An 18,823-nucleotide genomic window follows, 5' to 3' on the forward strand; every position below is an offset into this window, starting at 1 on the left:
TGAAACGCTTTGGAAAAGAGCTTTTATGCAACATAACCCTGGTTGATCTTGTTTGCTCTGCTGCCACCTGCTGGCCGTTTGTGTAATAACTACCATTGCTTTAAACAACCTCTTCAGGTCAGAGGCTGCATCAAAGCCTTCTGTATGCGCTAGCATAAAAAAAACATCAATACGTTATTGGGACAATATTTAACATGGAAGGTTTTGATACATTTTGGGGAGCAAATGAGTTAATTATCAATTCAAATGTTATTTTTCAAATGTTGTCACGTTAAAACTATTCTCCATTTCCATACCTCGATTCATTCAGTTCCCGTATTGTTTGTCAACATCTGTCAGAAAATGTTGACGATTGTTTTCCAAAGCAAAAATCTTATTTGGAGTAAACACAAAGCCACGACAGAAATCGGAGAATATTTACTGTTGAGAGTCTGAAATTCCGACAATTTTAACTTGAACAAGCTTTTGAAACGATTAATCGACTCTGTCGATGATTCATCGGTTAAAGGCTGCACTTTTGTCAATAGTGCGAAGTGTAGTAACACGAGGTGTCACAACATCGCGCCAGCCAGCATAAAGTTCGACTGGAAGACGTGCAGCGTAATTAAGAAGAAGAAGAAGAGGCAGAGAAGCTCCCCAACTAATAACAGTCGTCGTTCCCACAACACACGCCTGCGAGTATTATTGTATGCGTTGCATTTCCGTATGTTAAAATATCTTCTATGCTAATTTCCGCCAGCCTATGGTGTTTCGCATGATATGTTAGCACTAAGCTAGCGATTTGGAGAACTAAGATTGAAAACAGCTGAAAGTGCGAACAGGATTTCAAAACGTTTTCTTTCTTTTTTTAAATACGCTGTTTCCACGTGACCCCCCCCCCCCCCCCACTCCCCTGCTCAACGGGGGCTCACTGTAGACTTGATCATGGGAGATTCGGGCGAGTATGAGCGGCATGCTGCTCATATTCATCTCCCGGCCAATGGCATGGCGAGCGATTCCCACGCAACTCACCTTGCCGTCGGGTTCGGTGATGTCGGAGCTGCTGGTGCAGTAGGCCGGGCTGGAGCGGGCCAGGGGGGGGCGGGACACGTAGAACATGTCTTTGGACGACGCCCGGTGGAGGAGGTGCTCGCGCTCCTGAAAGCTCATCTGCGAGCGGGACGGTAACAAGCCGCCGGTGGAGGTCGGCGAAGGCAGGCGGGTGATGTCCATGGAGCTGACAAACACGCAAACACAAATCCCACAGACTTTCATCTCGCCAGCCACTCGGTCCATTTGGGGGCCGGAAGCCGCGTCCGTGAAGGTTTTGCCCGCTACCTGTTGAGGTCCCTCATGACAAGGTTGTGGAAGTCGGAGGAGGAGACGCCGCGGTTGAAGGCGGGCCGGGACAGGAGCCGCTCGGCCTGCTGGCTGGGCTGCCGCTGCAGGTGCGGGTTGCGCAACGCCATGCTGATGTCGTTGAGGAGGCGGGGCAGCGGGCCCAGTTTGATGATGGCGTCCTGCGGCCGACAAGCACATTTGCTGCCACTTGACAAGACCTTTGACGACGCTCTTCACTTTTCACTTGGACTCCAAACACATTCCACTACTTTGTCAACATGAGCTCGTTATACTTTTCTTAAGCTCGGTGACAAAACAAACGTGACAGAAAAGACAAACTTGGAAAATGGATCAAAATAGGACCAACTTCAAACGTGACAAAAAAAGGAACACAATGTGACAAAAACATGACATCATAATGTGACAAAGCAAGTCAAGTTATGAAGAGAAAAAAAAGGATCAAAATGTGACAATGAAAATTTGGCAAAACAACATAAAATAAATTTGACCCCCAAAAAATGACTCATATGTGACAAATGAAATGACAATTATGATAAACAGATGTAAATGTGACAAAAAATGATCAAACAAAAAAAATTACAATTTGACAGATAAAAAAATAGAATTTCACAAAAAAAAGACTAATGTGACGAAAAGATTTAATTTGAAAGAGTTCAAAAATGGCAAAACAAAAATGGGACTAAACCAGGGGTGCTCAAGTTGGGTCCTGGAGAGCCCCAACCTATCCAGCCTGTTTTCCAGATTTCTTCTCTCCACTAACACGCCTGATTGATGATCAGGATCGTTATCAGGCTTCTGCAAAGCTTGCTGGTGAGCCGATCGTGAGATTCAGCTGTGCTGCAGGAGGGAGACAGGCTGGATAGGGGCTCTCCAGGACCCAACTTCAGCACCCCTGGACTAAACCAACAAGAAATGTAACAGTCATGATCAATATGACAGGAAAAAAAAAGTCAAACGTATCAAAATGTAAGCAAAAACTCAAAATCTGACAAAAAGAAAAACAAACAAAAATCTGAATATAACAAGAATAATCAACTTAAAAACATGAAGAAAGACCAAAAAAAGTGTTCCTCAGTATGAGCACGATTCCAGTAAAAAAAAAAAAAAGATTTGTTTCCACCGCCGGTCTCTACTCTACTCTACTCTACTCTACTCTACTCTACTCTACTCTACTCTACTCTACTCGACTCTACTTTGCATTTAGCCCCGTCTCCACCAACAAATCTACCCGGCTCTACTCTGCTCGCTTTTTCTGGTACTTGCTCCTTTGCGGTTCTAAAAAAAGAAAAGTAGCCCAGTTCCAAAACGTGACGTAATCATTTTGGAGGCCAATGATTGGTTGTCATCATCAATGTGCAGCACCGCGGGAAAACAGCTGCCATTAACCACAAAGACAGGACAACAATGGCTTCCAAACAGATTAATGCTTGGACTTTTGAGGATTTGAACAGGTTTTTTAACATGATTGAACGCAGTCTTCTGGTAGCCGCAACATTCATTCGATGTCTTCCGGATGAAATAAACAGACACAAAGCAAGCACCGGGTACCAAAAAAAACATCTGCGCTCTCCGTTGTTTTTGCCTGTTGTGTGCAGTGCATGCTAGCTGCGGTCACTTTAGCACCACGTCACTGGCGAGGTGAGGCGGGGCTCCCGGGCGGCGGCCGTCGTCGGCCGTGGCAGTGGGCACGCTTTTGGTGTAGAGCCGAGTAGAGTAGAGTAGAGTAGAGACCGTGGGTGGAAACGAGGCTAATGTGTCAAGTTTGAGTTGTGGCAAATGATGAAAAGCGCTGAATGGGGGTTGGAGTGCGGGAGTTGAACCAGCGTTGCCGGCGGCTACCTTGCTGAGCTGGGCCATCACCTCCCACAGGAGACTGTGGAGCACGGAGAGCTCGCGGCCCAGGTCGATGTAGCCCTCGAAGCCGCCGGCGTTGGTGACGCTGTCCAGGTTGGAGATCTCGTAGAGGAACTGCTGCATGGAACCCCACTCCATCTCCACAAACTCGTTCATGAAGCACATGTACTCCTCCTTGCTGCCGAACCTGAACGGGACCCGTCGCACGCGCGCGCGCGCCTCTCCGTTACTGCTCGCGCACAGGTCGCAAAAACACCCCAAATGTGTCTGTTTCGTCATTTCATGCAAAAACATTGCTCATGTTTCAGACCACCAAAAAACAATACAGTATTCAAATTTGACAAAACATTGTCAAATCGTGAGCCCCAAAAATTAGAATGGATTTTTTTTAAAGCACATTTTTTCAATAAAAACCGAGTCTTACAATGTCAAATATAAATGTATGTAGCAAAATGTAAAACTGCACCCCCCACCCCCAATAATAAAAAAAAACGTTGGAAATAAAATTGATGTAAAAAACAAAAATAAAAATAAACTTTACAATTGACAAAAAATAAAAAATAAATCTTACAGAAAATGTGACCCCCCCCCAAAAAAAGGGTTGGGAATTTTCTCCATAGCTGTCAAACTCCAGTCCTGGAGGGCCGCAGTCCTGCAGGTTTTGGATGTTTCCCTTCTCCAACACAGCTGATATATGATCAGCTCATCGGCAAGCTCTGCATAAGCCTGATAACGATCCTGCTGATTGGAATCAGCTCGTGTTGGATGAGGGAAACCTCCAAAACCTGCAGGAGTTTGACACCTATGGTGGAGTCACCAAGCCCACACACCAAAACCATGAAAATAAATAATACAATTAACTCAAAATTTTAATTTGGACAAAATTAAAAATCAAGCTTTTAAAATAACAAATAAAAACAAAATTTGCCAAATAAATAACATTTGGCTATAGTGTAATCAAAATTTGACATCAAAATATTTGACAATATAATTGACAATATAAGCCAAATCTGACCACCTGAAAATCCAAAAGCCCCCCAAAATAAAATTCCAAATAACATGCAAATGAAAAAATAATAACAATAACAAATATAAACAGCAGTCCATTCCATAAAATGCGAGTTTGACCCCCAAAAAATACAAATAAAAAGCACTCAAATGTGACGAAGAAGGAAAATGTGAAGTGTTGACCTACTTGGAGAAGTTGGCGAGGTTCTGCACCACTTTGGCGATGAGCGTGAGGGTGCGCGACGTCTGCTCGTCGGGATATTCCTGCGTCAGGTTAAAGAGCGACGGCGACATGATGGCGGGACACAGGAAGCGCAGGAAGAGCGAGCCGCTGATCAGTCGCTCGGCGATATCTTCGCGCCCGCGCTCGGCGCAGCGCACTCGCCACGACGCAAACACCTCCTTCAGCTCGCGCGGGAACACGCTGGCACAACACAAAAAGCTCCTTACGGTCAAAACGCCGGTTCACAAATGGGGAAAAAAAACAATACAAATGTCAACGTGTGTCAGGAAATACAAAATTGGCGCTTGAAAAGAAATACAAGTGTGAAAAAAAACACAGCAACATGTAGTCTTTTTTTTTTAACCTAAAATACAAATTTGGCAAATTCAAAATGTGATCAAACAAATCGAAATATGACCACAAAAAAAAATGAAATAATTAAAATTAAAATTATTATTTATTAATTAATTATTAAACACAACAGATGAATATTTGGCAACAAACAAATAAATAAACAACTCAAAATGTGTCCAAAACGTTATTAAAATTAAAATGCCAGGGAGGAAAAGATAAATGTGCTTGCGACAGAAAAAAAAAAAAGAATAAACAGAGCCTGAAGAATGTGACAAAACAGATCAAAAAGTGACAACAATTGTTCCAAATGTGACAAAAAATGATCAATAGGTGACAACAACAAAATCAAAATGATCACTATGTGGCAAAAACGTCAAACGTGAGATAAAAAGATGAATCGTGAGCCCAAAATGAGAAGGTGGCAGTTGCGTGCCGCGAGGTGGCGTGACGCGAGGCGGCGTGACGCGAGGTGGCGTGACGCGAAGTGGCGTGACGCGAGGCGGCGTGACGCGAGGTGGCGTGACGCGAGGTGGCGTGACGCCAGGTGGCGTGACGCCAGGTGGCGTGCCGCAAGGTGGCGTGGCACGTTTGTGCACCGACCAGTGGGAATTGACGATCTTGCAGAGGGCCAGCTCGCAGCACATTCTCAGGTTGGCCTGGTGGTCCGGCAAGACGGAGGGAGGGGTTCGCATGGGGTCCACCTCGCAGTTTTCCTCCGACTCGTACAAGGCGCGTATGAACTCCCCTGGGGAAAAAGAACAAAGCCGACTTTATTTTGGTCGACTCCATTTCCAGGCATGCATTTGAGGTTGTTGTTTTTTTAATCATCTGTGATTTTATTGATTGATTGAGGTTCCAATTTCAAGGAAAGCCTGTAAATGAGCAAAGTGTTTAGTAGTCCCAACTTGGGGAAAAAAGAAAAATGCTAATGAGGTTGAACGTTGTTACGCAAGAAAAGAGCACCTTGGTGTGATTGTGTTGTTTGCTCCTCCTTTCCCTCCTTATCAAACATCTGCCACCTGTGCTGAGCCGTGCTAATCGCCTAATTCAATTTGTGCTGAAGCCCCCCGGGGCAAAAGCGTGTAAAAATAGCTTTGGACTCTGCTGTAAAATCAAATAAAAAGTATTCTCCGCCAGCCCCTGCTCGGAAAAGCCTCCTGCATTTCAAAGTTTTCAAACTCAAATCACGCTCAAAAAACGACTTCAAATGCAAAGCAGAAATTCACAGCCTGTTAGCTCAGCGCTAATGCTAGCATTTTGGCCAATTGCAGAGTTGCGCAATGGCTGGACAAAATTGAAGAATGAAATGGCATGCGATCGGTCGCAGGGGAGACTTTTGCTAAAGCGAGAGTACGAGCGACGGTACGAACCGATGGCATCCTTGAGGTACTTGTGTCCGATGAGCTTGAGGTACTCTTCGATTGCTTTGGTGGCCAGAGTGTTCTCTCTGAAGATGAGGTGCTCCCGGTCGATGAATCTGTCCACCTCGCACACGGCCATGTCCGACAGGAAGTCCTGGAAGTCCGCAGCACATCCCAAAACATTTTGGTGAGACTTGAGCGCGCCTCGTCATGAGACGCTCGCGTATTTTGCTGAGACTTATCGCGTCAAACTCTGACGTCATCTGGTGAGACTTTGGCAAATCTCATTTTGTGAAATGCTGACGTACCCGCGTGACATTTCTTGACTTTGACTTTGATGTACGTTGCGAGACGTTGCCAGATTTTGACATACGCCTCTGGACTTTCGGCAGATGTGTCGAGTGAAATTGTCATCTCGGCAAATGTCAAGATATCTCGGGAGAGTTGCGCACATTATTTTAAGAGACCGGGACACGCCTCCCGTGAGCCCAACATGTCGCGTGTGCGTTCCACTGGACAGTGACACGTCTCATCTGACTTGGAACGTGTCTCGTGAGACTTCGACATCTTATGAGAGTTTGGCAAATCTCGCGGGATTTACAGTAGACATGTTTCATGAGACTCCAAACAACCTCGTGAGATTTCTATATGGGAATATCCGGAAACACGATATTCCCTCTCGTGACGTATCTGGCGGGCTTTGATCAACCCTGTGAGACAAAATCTAACGAGACTGTCGATACGTCTTGATGACTTCTCGTCAGATGTCACCGCATGCCACGAAACGTGCCGAATGTCACGAAAGCGAGGTTTCGCGATACGCGACGACATCATTGATGGCGTCTCCCGAGCCAGCCGAGCGAGTGACGGCGCTGCGCCGGAGAACGCGCCTACCTTGGCTTTGCCGGTGCTCTGCAGGATGTGCACCAGCGCGCACGCCACCTCCTCTTTGCTCTTGACGCTGAGAACGGGCTCCAAAACGGCGCACAGCGTGCGGTAGTTGTTGGTGACGTACTCGGCAAACTCCTTGTACAGCTCCATGGGCAGGATGTTCATGGTCTGGAAGCGAGACTTGAGGCGCAGCGAGGCGTTGATGATCTTGCCGCTGCCCCCCACGCCCGCCCCCTTGGTGAGGACGCTGGGCTGGATGACGGGGTACCACTGCTCCACAAACTGGCGCCCCGTGATGCTGGAGATGGGAATGCTCACCAGGCCCAAGTAGGTGCTCTTTTCCTGACAGGGAACACAAGAACACACATTCCGTCATGCCGTGGACAACGCCAAGGTCAGCCGCGCGCGGTCGCTAGCAAAGCCGAGCCACGTATATCTCATTGACTGGCAGCCATTTTCACTGAAGCGACCCCCCTCGCTCCCGGCTGTTTGACTGGATTTGGACGGATTTCGCAAGGCCCACAGAATATCGGGTTCTATTGCTATCAAAAACATGGAAGCTACCAAAAGACAGATTCGAGTCTCTTCTTTCATCAGGAAAAAAAAAGTACATTTGTATCCGTTTCCATTTTGCAGCAATGAGTATTCGAATCTAGCTAAGCGTCCACATTATTCACAAACCTGTTGAAAACAGCTGGAGAAAAGAGCTTTTTTGCAACATGGCCCTGGCTGATTTCTTATACTCTGCTGCTACCTGCTGGCCGTTTTTTGTAATGACTACCATTGCTTCATGCATTCTCTTCAGTTCAGAGGCTGCATCAAAGCCTTCTGTATGTTATAACGTCAAAAAAAAACGTTTTTGGGACCATGGCAATATTTAAAATAGAACGTTTTTTATATGTTTTGGGGCGCAAATGAGATTTACACTCGAAGAATAGTTGGGTCAATAAATAACCCAACTATGGGTCAAAAATGGACCAATCCTCTACTTGGGTCTATTTGACCCAACTTTGAGTCAAGAAATGAAATCTTTGAGTGTAAAACACTGTCACGAAATATATCAGTTTTGCAAGATATGCCAAAGTCTCATGAGATATGTCAACGGTTCGAATACAGTAAAGTCTTGAAACATATGACATTGTCTCATGAGAAATGTCAAAGGCTCACATAATGCAGCCATCTGTCGACACAAGATGTATCAAATCAAACTCTCATGAAATATAGAGCTCGCTCGCTCGCTCTCTCTCTCCATATATATATATATTTTTTTTTGTTTTGTTTTTATATTGTAATGAGATGTGAATCTCACGATATGCCAAAACCTGCACTTTTTCCAAAGCCTTAAAAGACACGCCAGTCTCATGAGATTTTAAAGCCTTGTTGGCAACGTCAAAGTCACGTGACCTCCAGTACGGCAAAGTCTTGCGGCAGATGTTAAATCTCCTGAAAAATGTCTCATGAGCAGTCGAAGTCTTGAAGTGGCACAATATATGCCAGAGTGTCATGAAATATATCAAAGGCTTGCGAGATCTGTAAAAATCCCACGTCCGTCAACGTCTCACAAGATATGTGAAAGTCTCCTCACATACGTTGAAGTCTCAAAAGAAATTTCAAAGCCCCGTGAGCTTGTCCAAGTCTTGAGCTACGTTGACGTCTCCTGATGAGATATGTCCAAGTCTTCCAAAGTCTCGTGAAACATGTCCTGCAAGATATGCCCAATTCTCATGAAATCTCACGAGGCATGTCAAAGTCTTATGAGCCAACTCAAAGTCTCACCGAGATATGCTGACGTTTTGCGAGTCGAACTTTGCACTCTCCCGTTGAATGCTCTGAACCAGGAAGCGGTCTTTTCTTGGCCTTTCTCACCTTGCGTCTTTTCTTGTCCGTCTCCTTGTAGAGGTGCAGGCGTAGGTTTTTGACGGCGGGCAGATTGTTGAACTCAAAGTGCTCCCCCCAGAAGACGGTGTCGGTGCGCGGCTTGCTGGTGGTGCGCGCGTACAGCATGTCGTCCAGGCACAGCTCGCAGTAGTAGCGCTTCTTGGCCGGCAGCTCTCGCGCCTCGATGATCCACAGCTTCAGCACGTTGTCCACACGCCGACTGTTGTCCTAGAAGAGGGAAGCCGCACGTAAGCTGACGTAGGTACGAAGGATCTCGGGAGCGGGACCGGGAGACGGACGCGCCGCGGCGGCACAGGCTCCATCACAAAAGACACGCTGGGCTATTTTTAAACACGCCGGCCCGAGTCCGCAAATTGCGGTCGCCGTTAGCGTCATTAGCACTCGGGACAAAGCGGTGTCCAAGTCTCATCGGATAGCTTGAAGTCTTAAGTCAAAGTCGCGCTCGATGTGAAAGTTTCTCAAGATATCTGGACGAATGGCAAAAATATGTCAAAGACGACAAAAGTCTCGCGACGGCTGTAAAAGTCTCACCAGACTCTGTATTGACGTCTCAGACGATATGGATCAAAGTGGAGACGTCCAAAAGTGTGGCGAGGTGCGTCACCAGATCTGCCGTGTCCAACTCTCATGCAATACGTCCTCAATTGAGTAAGTCAAAGTCTCATGAGATATTTCAGTGTCCTGAGATGATGCCAAAGTGTCAGTGAGAATCGCGCAATATCCATCCGTGCGTCATCCATTTGTCAAAATCTCACCACGTATCCAAGTCGGCAGCGATCGGGAGACAAGCGTCAACCTGACGAGAAAGGAATTTAGAACTGGTGGAGCCGAGTCGCATCGATTGGGCACAAAAGTCATCCTTGTTGTTGTTGTTGTTGTTGTTAGCGCCCCCTCCAGGCCATCGGCGTCATAATCACTCGGGCCATTTGTTTGCTCTTTTCAGAGTCATTGAGAATAAATAATGAATAGTTTGAAAGGAGGCGGCCATCTGCGAGCTCACGCTCTTCGTCGAATTATCGCACTGGCAACGCCATAACAATATTCTCATACCGTGAGAAAAACATCAGCCTTTTCAATGAACACATTTATAACATATGAAACCATAAGAAATTGTCGCCATGGCGGTGATTTGCGCACTTGAAGATGTCGCAATGCCAAAAATGACCATAGTGACAAATGTTTTTGCCATATTTTTTTTTTTTAAATTAGTTTAACATTCCAAACATTAGCAACACGTCACAGTTCAATCATCATCATGTATTTTTGTTGCTGAAGTTTTAAAATGATTGCATAATATTAGATTAAAACGGGGTTTTTTCTGTGACTTTTGCTATTTTTAACATTATATTAGTAAGATACGACGGCGAGATGAGAGCAGTCGAACCTCACGTCGACTTGAATGCAACATCGATAAATCAGCGGCACAAATACAATTCAAGCTGTTTGTCTTTGCCGTGACTCTCGACTCTGCTTGGGATCTGACTGATGTTTACGTGTGTGTGTGTGTGTGTGTGTGTGTGTGTGCGTGCGTGCGTGCGTGCGTACGTGTGTGTGTGTGTGTGTTTGCATGTGCGCCAGGACCCCCACGCTCGGAACATCTGGACAGCTCGGGTTTCATCTGACTAATGATTCCTGGTGGCCGCTTTCCATCAAAGAATGGACAGTTTTTTTCCATATGATCATGTGTGCCTCTTTCAGACATCTTGTTTTTTCTTTTGTGGCGTTAACGTCAGTGTTGACAGAGAGACGCAGTGCGATGGCATCCATAGGAGCGAACACACACTACAGTGCTTTATCAATAAAGCCGAGTGGAGTTGGTTTGAGTTGTGTGTTTTCAGTGTAGTACCGTGTTGTGCCACAACATTCCAGGCAGCACTGAGATCTACTGATGAAGACGACGCATGATTAACTGCTCGACTTGCATGTGTTGCTACTTAGTGTGCGTTTGTTGTTTGTTGTTTCCATTACTTGTGTACGATGTTTCACATTATATGTTAGCATGAAGCTAGCTCAACTTTACTTTTATTTTCTCTTTTGATACTTCCCATCGAAGCCTGGAGAAGACGCTTCCTTCTTTCAGTCTGATTGTTGACGTGTCGCGTACGCAACAATAAAAGGCCTTCCATCTTATTTGAAGACTTGAAGCAACGGATTTCTGCTGCGTTCTTGACGATTTGATCGGGAAGATGGAGGTCGCGCGCAGGAAATGGAGCGAGGAACGAGACACACACACACACAGAGTGGACGGTGGTCCGGTTCTGTTGTTTTTTGTTCTCTGCCCTCACCTTGTTGGGCTTGACGGCTCTCTGCAGGTTCTCGATCCATTTGTCCCTCTCGGCCGCCGAGCGACACGCAAAGCACTTGGTTCCCGACGCCGTGGTCACCTGAGGCGGTTGGCCACCCGCGACAGTTGGTTAGCGTGACAACGGCCGTCGTCGTCGGGGCGGGCGGGCTGGCGGTCGTTCTCACCTCGAAGCAGTACTCCTGGCCCAGGATGCTGGAGTGGACGGGCTTGATGACGGCCTCCTCGTCCAGCGCGAGGTCCAGCGCCTCGGCCGCGCTGCTGGGCGACAGCAGCGACTCGTGCGAGTGCGACTCTTTGAAGCTCTGCATCAAGCGCGTCCTGCCGGCAGCAAGCAGTCAAGGTGAAGCTTTCAGTAGCTGCTCATCCCGCGTTATTTGACATGCGGTGCGAGTGTTAAAGGCCAGGACGCCGACCTGTCCTGGTCGGCACTGCGGAAGCGAGGCAGGATCATGTGACGGAAGCTGCTGGTTCGATCCAGTTTGGGCTGACTCTTGGCCCTCTTGATGGAGCCCTTCAGCCTCCTGCTCAGGAAACTCTGCACACGTGCATGATGGCAACGGGCACAAGGTACGAGTATTAACAGCGTGACGTCATCAGACTGGCCTGCGGGGGGCAGCGGTGAGCACGAGAGCGTAACATGGCCCAACTTGCACAAAGTAGAAATTAATTACTCACTTAGCATGTTTTGATAGCATTTACAGCACTTATTGATTTTCAGATCTTCAAACATACGTTGAAAGTGATACAAGCACATTTAAAACCATATTGAAAGAGAGCAAACAATATGGTTTAGACACAAATATTGTACTGATCCGTCGTCAGGTTTACAATGAATAAATCCCACTTTTAACAAACTGAACCCGTCTGACAACATATGTCAATCATTGCTAAAGATTAGAAACTGAACCTACGGTCGTCGATTTCTGTTGGCGTAAAAAGCAGGATTGAAGGGGATCAATCAGCAAAAACTAGGCTCAGCTTGAAATACTTCCTGCTGTTATTCTTCTTTGAAATGTACACCGTGTCAAACTAAAGTGTGCCGCCATCTAGTGGTCAACAGTGGAATTGCCCACCCCAAGAAAACCGGTGCAGTTATTAACTGTACCCTAAAAACTAGAAAATAGAGAAGTCGCAAACATGCAAACTGAGATGGAAAGGAGATTGGCTTCTATAGATTTTAACTCAGCCAAACATCACAATTGACACTGGCCTAAAAAACTAATCTGTATTGGTTGGGTCCTACTGTTAAGGTACTTGCACTTTTACTCGCATAGCAATTTCAGGTACTTTCAAAAAGACTGCTTGGTAGCATAACTTTAGCATAAGGCTATGCTACGAAGGTGAGACGCTCGAGCATGATTTTCCACATCAGGGGTGGGGACCACATACCTCCACCGGGGGCAGCGCGGCAATTAGGCTTCCTCCCGCCACGGGACTCCAAGCGGCGGCCCTCCAGTCTCCGCCCCAGTACGGGAAGGGGGAGGAGGAGGAGGTGGAGCGGGGCAGGGGGAGCGAAAGGCAAGGGGAGAGGCGCAGCGAGCGGGGCAGGGGGGGCGCGCTGCCTCCCTTCTGACCACCCTTGGAGTCGCGTCGCCCGCGATGGCGCGGAGCGAGGGCGGGCGACGCGGCCAGGGAGAGCGGAAAGGGGGTAGGCGGGGGGGTGCCGCCGGGCCGCTGGCCCCAGACGTGGGCGCCGGCGGTGCGGGGGGGCGCGAGCGGCAAGGAGAGGAAACAGGCGGGGGGGTTACTCACGGATTGTCGGAAGGGTTGAAGGGGGGCGCTAGGGGAAAGGTCCATGCTGGGCTGCTTCCCCGTGGCTATGCTCTTCCGCCGAGGTCGGTGATCTGGCAGGACAAGACCGGGAAGATGTTAGCAAACACTTTGGAAATGACTTCCCCACCGCATCAAGCCATTTGTACAATGATTCAGATTTGGATTTGATGCCCACTCTTGTCATATTTCTGGAAGGAATACGATGACATGTCTGCCAGGCTGTGCCCGCCCCCATCAAATTCCGCAAAATGGCATTCGCCGCGTTGCGCCATTGTTTAGACATGGTCCGAGCAGGCCGGGCAGCTTTCTGGCACCAAATTGTCGCTGACGAATTGCCCTCTGCTCTTAAGTTTGTGTGAGTGAATCGCTGAGCTTCGTTTTTCACATTTGCGATCACGCAAGCAAAGTGGGCGGGCCTTCAAGTGACCCCCAACCCATCTGATTGCATAAGTTCAGTTTTTGGCCACAAAAAATGCATCTTGTCTACAAATCTATATCGCCCAATGATTTTTCTTTTTTAAGACAAAAAAAGGGAAGGCGGCAGTCGTCGCCGAAACTGGTCAAGGTAAAGCACAACCTTTTTTTTTTGTCTTAAAAAAGAAAAAACCATAGAAGTTCAGTTTTTGTTGTTACAGTTTGACACTAAAACGATTGTTTTTATTCTTGTTGAAAAACGCTTACATTGTCAGTTGATTTGTTTTTTGCTTATTATTGGAGAAACTTGAAAGTACCTGTTGGTGGTAATAAATCAGATTTATGCGCCAAGTTGCTGCGTTCATTTCCAACCCCCCAATCAGGATGTCGGAATCTCTATTCTCCGATGAGGAAGTTGTAAATTGACAAAGGAACAATTCCCAACACTGTGTCAACTCTGCATTTTCTTTGTGCCCTGCACACACGTTGAGTCCCCGCCCGCCCCTCCGTCCGTCCGTCCGTCCGCCCGCCCGTCCGTCCGTCCGTCCGCCCGTCCGCCCGTCCGCCCTGGCCGGCTTCCATTCAGCTGTCCAAATGGTTTCCTTTCAGCTGCCACTCTTTCTTTCTGTCCCTAAATTCAAACATTCCGTGCAGCCCACGCCAGGAGAGTTACAAAAAAACAACCCGTCAGGCGAGACGTGGAGCCAGTGTCTCTTTGTTGAAAAAGTACACAAGTCAGAGGCCACCGAGGGAGCCAATGAAATGTGACCTTAAGAGGAAAGGAATCCAAGAATCAGTAAAAGGCGTCCAGGAGCGCGTCTCGGCAGCCGCGAGGCTCGCAGTCGGCCGGCGCGAGTCGCATCTGGCCAACCGGCAAGTTACTTTTGCAAGAGAATATTCGTCGCGTTCCAAATTTTCCTAAATGACGCTCAGCCTTATTTTCCTCGTCACGATTACAGTAGTTTGGTCAAAAATAAACTTCAAAAATGCACTGTTGCAATGAGGACATTTTATAGATGGTAAAGAACTGAAAAAACTCATTTGTTGAATTTTGTAGTATATTTACTGAAATCATTGGCTGTCAAGCAGTTGAGGGCGTAACCCCGCCTACTGCCCGAAGCCCGCTGGGATAGGCTCCAGCACGCCCGCAACCCTTGTGAGGAACAAGCGGTCACGAAAATGGATGGACTGAACTCAAACGCTCAAGTTACATTTGAACATTCGACCCATTGTTTGAAAGGTACTGATGCACTTCTTGCACTCAATTCCAAGTTACTGCTGATCGACATACGCATTCTTTGAATAACTTGCTTACCATTGGGCAGACCCGGCCGGTTTACATTTCAGCTCATTCAAGTCAGCCAATAGCAACCATTTTGAGAACGAGTTGAAGCGGGCAACTGTCCGTGGTCCTGAAACAACAGCCTTCCTTCACTGAGCCACCTGCTGCTTCACCACCAAACATGGCTGACACTTCTCAGGTGACATTTGACTGCTGCTTCCACCGGTTGCTGGGGTAACGCACGTAGCAGGTTAAAAACAAAACGTAACATCAAGCATTTTGCTAGAAACGAATTCAGAAAGACAACATTTCCATCCCTTTATTACAAGACAGGAGATGATTTCAGATTGAATTCTCTCAAGCTATTTTCAACATTTTCAATTGGTATAGTGCAGAGGAAAAATCACAAGTGACATGGAGACAGGCCCAAGGTAGCGATTTGTGAAAATACCTCATGACATTGACCATATTTGGACGTACGCAGCTGCCACCCGACGGCGAGGATATGTTGACTTCCTGAGTATTGCAAACATAGTCCAAAATCCAATCATGGATGATTTGGAATGATATTCAAGTTTTGGCGATCATTTTTGGAGCTGTAGTAATCTGTTATTATAAGCCATCCTAAATGTGGGTGTGTTTTTTTGGTGCTCTTGGCTTGGCAAATCGAATGTGACCTTTGCACTTTGTTGCATGAAGGCTGAAGTTGAAAATGAAATCTTCCTCTGCAGACGACTTGAGAGCTGAGCATAAACGTGGGAATGTTGTGCTTTCAAAGGCCGAGCCGGCAACTACAGCGCCGTAAGCGGCAATCGCGTGTGTGTAATTAAGGCCCGCCATTAAGCGCAGCATTGTCCTTGACAGCCGGACTAACGGCCAGCTTTCACGCCCACGCGCCGCCCACGACTTCCAATTACCGCTGACATTTTTGCCTTTTTAACGACGCCTTATTTGGAAGCCATTTGTTTCCTTTAAATGCTCAAATAGTTTGAAAAAATGACAAAGAAGCAATGCAGGTCGGCGTGTTAGAGCGACAACGGTGACGACCTGCGCACCTGGTTTGAACCCGGCAAGTGCAAAGTACATCTCACTTTGCCCCTGAAAAAAAACCACATCACACCGTGTGCCTGTTCCTGTCCGTGCACAATGTGGATGAATGTGCACTCCGTTTTCACTTGACCTTGATTAGCACCTTAATAGTCAGCGCAAATGAGTCCCACACATTAAGTATTCCTTTCAGGCAAAGCGCCAATCTGCTCCATTTCATTGCCTTTTCTGCTTCCGTTGTCATGGCAACACTGGATTTATACCAGGCAACCGGCTTGTTTTCAACAACGTGACGCACTTCAAGGAGAGGGCGGCCATGTTTACAGTACGGCCGCAGGCGGCGTAACGCATGTTACGAACATGGACGCCATTCTGGGACGGTCCGAAACGGCGGCGGGACATGCTGCAAAACACCCCACCGAGATGGCCAACTTACACTCTACAAAGATGGCTGACCTTCTGGTACACAGTTCACAAAGGTCACAAAATATTCCAAAAAGATGGCGGGCATGCTGATAAACAGTCCATAAGGATTGCCAAACGCCATAAAACATGGCGGACTTGCCGCAATAAATTACGCAAACATCACGGACACGCAACGTATCGTACAAATGATTCGACGTGGCGACACACACCAGCAACATGGCGCCACTAGCCATCCTTGCTCGACAAAGATGGCAGATAGGTCAAAAAATCTCGTTAGTGGAAAAAAACTGAAAGTACATCTTAACTGTAGCTAAACATTTATATTGTGGAAACACACCGACACTTCTTATGAAATTAGGAAAGCTACGTGTTGAATGTCAAAACTCACACAACTTCTCTTTACAAAAAATAAATAATCTGTTTGTGAATATGAGAAGATTAGAGGGCGGGGACAATATTCCAAGAAAAAAAACTTGCCATTTGCCACTTTAGAAAGTGGCAAATTTGCAGATTTGAAATACACGTAGCGGAGCGACAGTCATAGTAATCATGTGAGGATTTAATGCTGTGGTTAATGGGACAGGACGGAGACGGATTCATTCTTCAAATGGTTTGGACATGTCCAAACGAGAGATAGTGAGTACATTGTCAGAAGGATGTCGCGTTTGCAAAAAGGCAGGCAGGCAGGAGGTCTCGAGGAAGACCAAAGAGGAGGTTTATGGAGTATGTAGTTAAAGAGGACATGCAGGAAATTGGTGCGAGAGCAGAGCATGCGGAGGACGGGCTGAGATGGAGGCCACTGATTGGCTGCGGCGAGCACGGGAGGGAAAAGCCCCAAAGAAAAGAAGATCAACGTGGAAATAATGATTGTGGAAACATAAATGCACAAGTAAATATACATTTGAACAAATCAACTTCAATGCTCGATCGTCCGGGTGTGGACCGTCTTCGTCGCTGGACGTACACAACGTTTCAAAGAGCGAATGCGTAACATCATATGGTTCATCTGCTAAAAGCAATTTTTTAGAAACCCGACCCAAAAGTATTGGCACAAACAGTCCAATAGTACGCTACGTGTCGTTCTCGTCACTATTTTTGGGGTGTGCAAAGTTACACGTTTTTCCTCAAAATATTTCCCCTGCCCTTCAAAAAACACTTGTTTATACATGGCCCGAAAACGCCGTCGTAAAATGGCAATTTGTCAAAGTACTTGCAGATAATATTTCCATTTTTGAGTGTGGAGACCAGCAAACGAGGGGAGCTAAAAATGAGAAGCAGCTTTTGAGGATGATTTTGGGGGCTGGCGAGTGCGTCTTGTCCTGGCAAATGGCGGCGTTTCCTTTTTGATACTTCCCACGTCTGCACCGTCGAAGGAGCCGCTTCCAATCTCATTGTCGGCGTGTATTGTGATAATCAAGGACGTTGTCTCCTCTTCTACCTTTTGTCGCCGCTTGCAGACGAGGCGACGCCTTTAGAAACGCAAAGGCGGCCCTTTGATGAGACTCCGTCTGGCCTGGGGTGCTAGACGAGGAAGACGAGGGTGGAGGAAGGAGGCCGTTGGCAGACAAGTTCGCCTCTTTTGTTTCGCGGCTCCGTGAATCATTGACGTCGGCGAAGAGCGCGAGACCCCGCTGGCCGGCCTCCTCGTTCTTCCGACCATCGTCCACATTCTTGGAGACGAGACTTTTCATGTTTATTCCTCGACTGACGTTTGTATTCTTCGCCGACTGAGCAAAAGTTGGACTGGCCTTTTGTGCTGTTTTATAAACGTACAACTTCCGCTACATCAGCCTGACTGTATTTGCACGCCACGCTGCCTCTGCCAAATACTGCACACACTCCACAAAATCAATAGTAAAAAAGTAACTTAGCGACTTGACTGATGACATGACTTCAAACGGCCCAATGAAGGACGTTGAATTTTCGATCTCTACTGCCACCTGTTGCTGAAAAATGAAACTGCACACACCCTTCTTCTCATACACGATGCGCGCATGACGTCACATCTGTATACAGAGGGCGGGAAATCCCAACCCGAATCCAGTCGGAAGACTATTGGCCAGAGTAGCCATTGTGAATAGATCTACGAATTCGAAGACGTTGCAGTCATAAATGGTCAAATTAAAAAAAGATATTTGGGGGAAAATTGTTACAAAGAGCAGCTTTAAATGTGATGACAATAGAAGTTACTTTATTAGTTACAATCAACAGATGCCAAGCCCACAACCCCGCTTAACATTAATGTCAACATTTGAATCCGAACAGACTTGAACGAGCTGAGATTCCTATTGTGCTTCTTTTTTTTTTTTTTTGATGTACTGGTCGTGTTTTTGAAGCTAGCGAACGCTTTGCCAATAGCCCAGAGTGCGCAACGCACCTCGACATGTTCATTAGCGCTCACGACATGGCTAGACGCACTCCAAAAAGATGATAAATATTACTGCAAAACACTCCACTATTCAACAAAAATGGCACCTGTGCAGGAACAAATCCAACAAAGATGGCAGACATGGCAACGCACACGCGCACACACCACAAAGACAACGTACGTAGTTGCAACACGCGGCACCAAAAAGTAAGAAAGATGGTGGTCAGAAAACATTCTACAAAGATGGCGGCATTTATTCCATTACAATGACGGATGT

The 18,823-nt window shown here is 46.9% G+C and overlaps 1 protein-coding gene across 14 annotated transcripts in view; it reads right to left on the bottom strand.

The window, feature by feature from the left end:
* Positions 1–18,823, bottom strand: part of syngap1b (synaptic Ras GTPase activating protein 1b) — a 73,534-nt gene that overhangs the window by 19,287 nt on the left and 35,424 nt on the right. For all 14 annotated transcript variants that reach the window (XR_015095304.1, XM_086077506.1, XM_086077499.1 and 11 more), the window contains 12 exons: positions 12,989–13,080; positions 11,650–11,771; positions 11,401–11,554; positions 11,217–11,315; positions 8,899–9,138; positions 7,036–7,374; positions 6,151–6,295; positions 5,381–5,525; positions 4,391–4,627; positions 3,181–3,382; positions 1,318–1,499; positions 1,012–1,216 (listed from right to left, as the gene is read on the bottom strand). Coding sequence is in view for 13 of the 14 variants with exons in the window: in XM_086077506.1 (XP_085933632.1) it covers positions 1,012–1,216; positions 1,318–1,499; positions 3,181–3,382; positions 4,391–4,627; positions 5,381–5,525; positions 6,151–6,295; positions 7,036–7,374; positions 8,899–9,138; positions 11,217–11,315; positions 11,401–11,554; positions 11,650–11,771; positions 12,989–13,080 (2,162 nt within the window). In the remaining variant the exon portion in view is untranslated. The remainder of the gene's footprint in view (positions 1–1,011; positions 1,217–1,317; positions 1,500–3,180; positions 3,383–4,390; positions 4,628–5,380; positions 5,526–6,150; positions 6,296–7,035; positions 7,375–8,898; positions 9,139–11,216; positions 11,316–11,400; positions 11,555–11,649; positions 11,772–12,988; positions 13,081–18,823) is intronic.

The sequence above is a fragment of the Leptonotus elevatus genome, chromosome 6 (genome assembly GCF_054856555.1).
Source record: "Leptonotus elevatus isolate MCC_2025b chromosome 6, RoL_Lele_1.0, whole genome shotgun sequence".
In the NCBI taxonomy this organism is placed as follows: domain Eukaryota; kingdom Metazoa; phylum Chordata; class Actinopteri; order Syngnathiformes; family Syngnathidae; genus Leptonotus; species Leptonotus elevatus.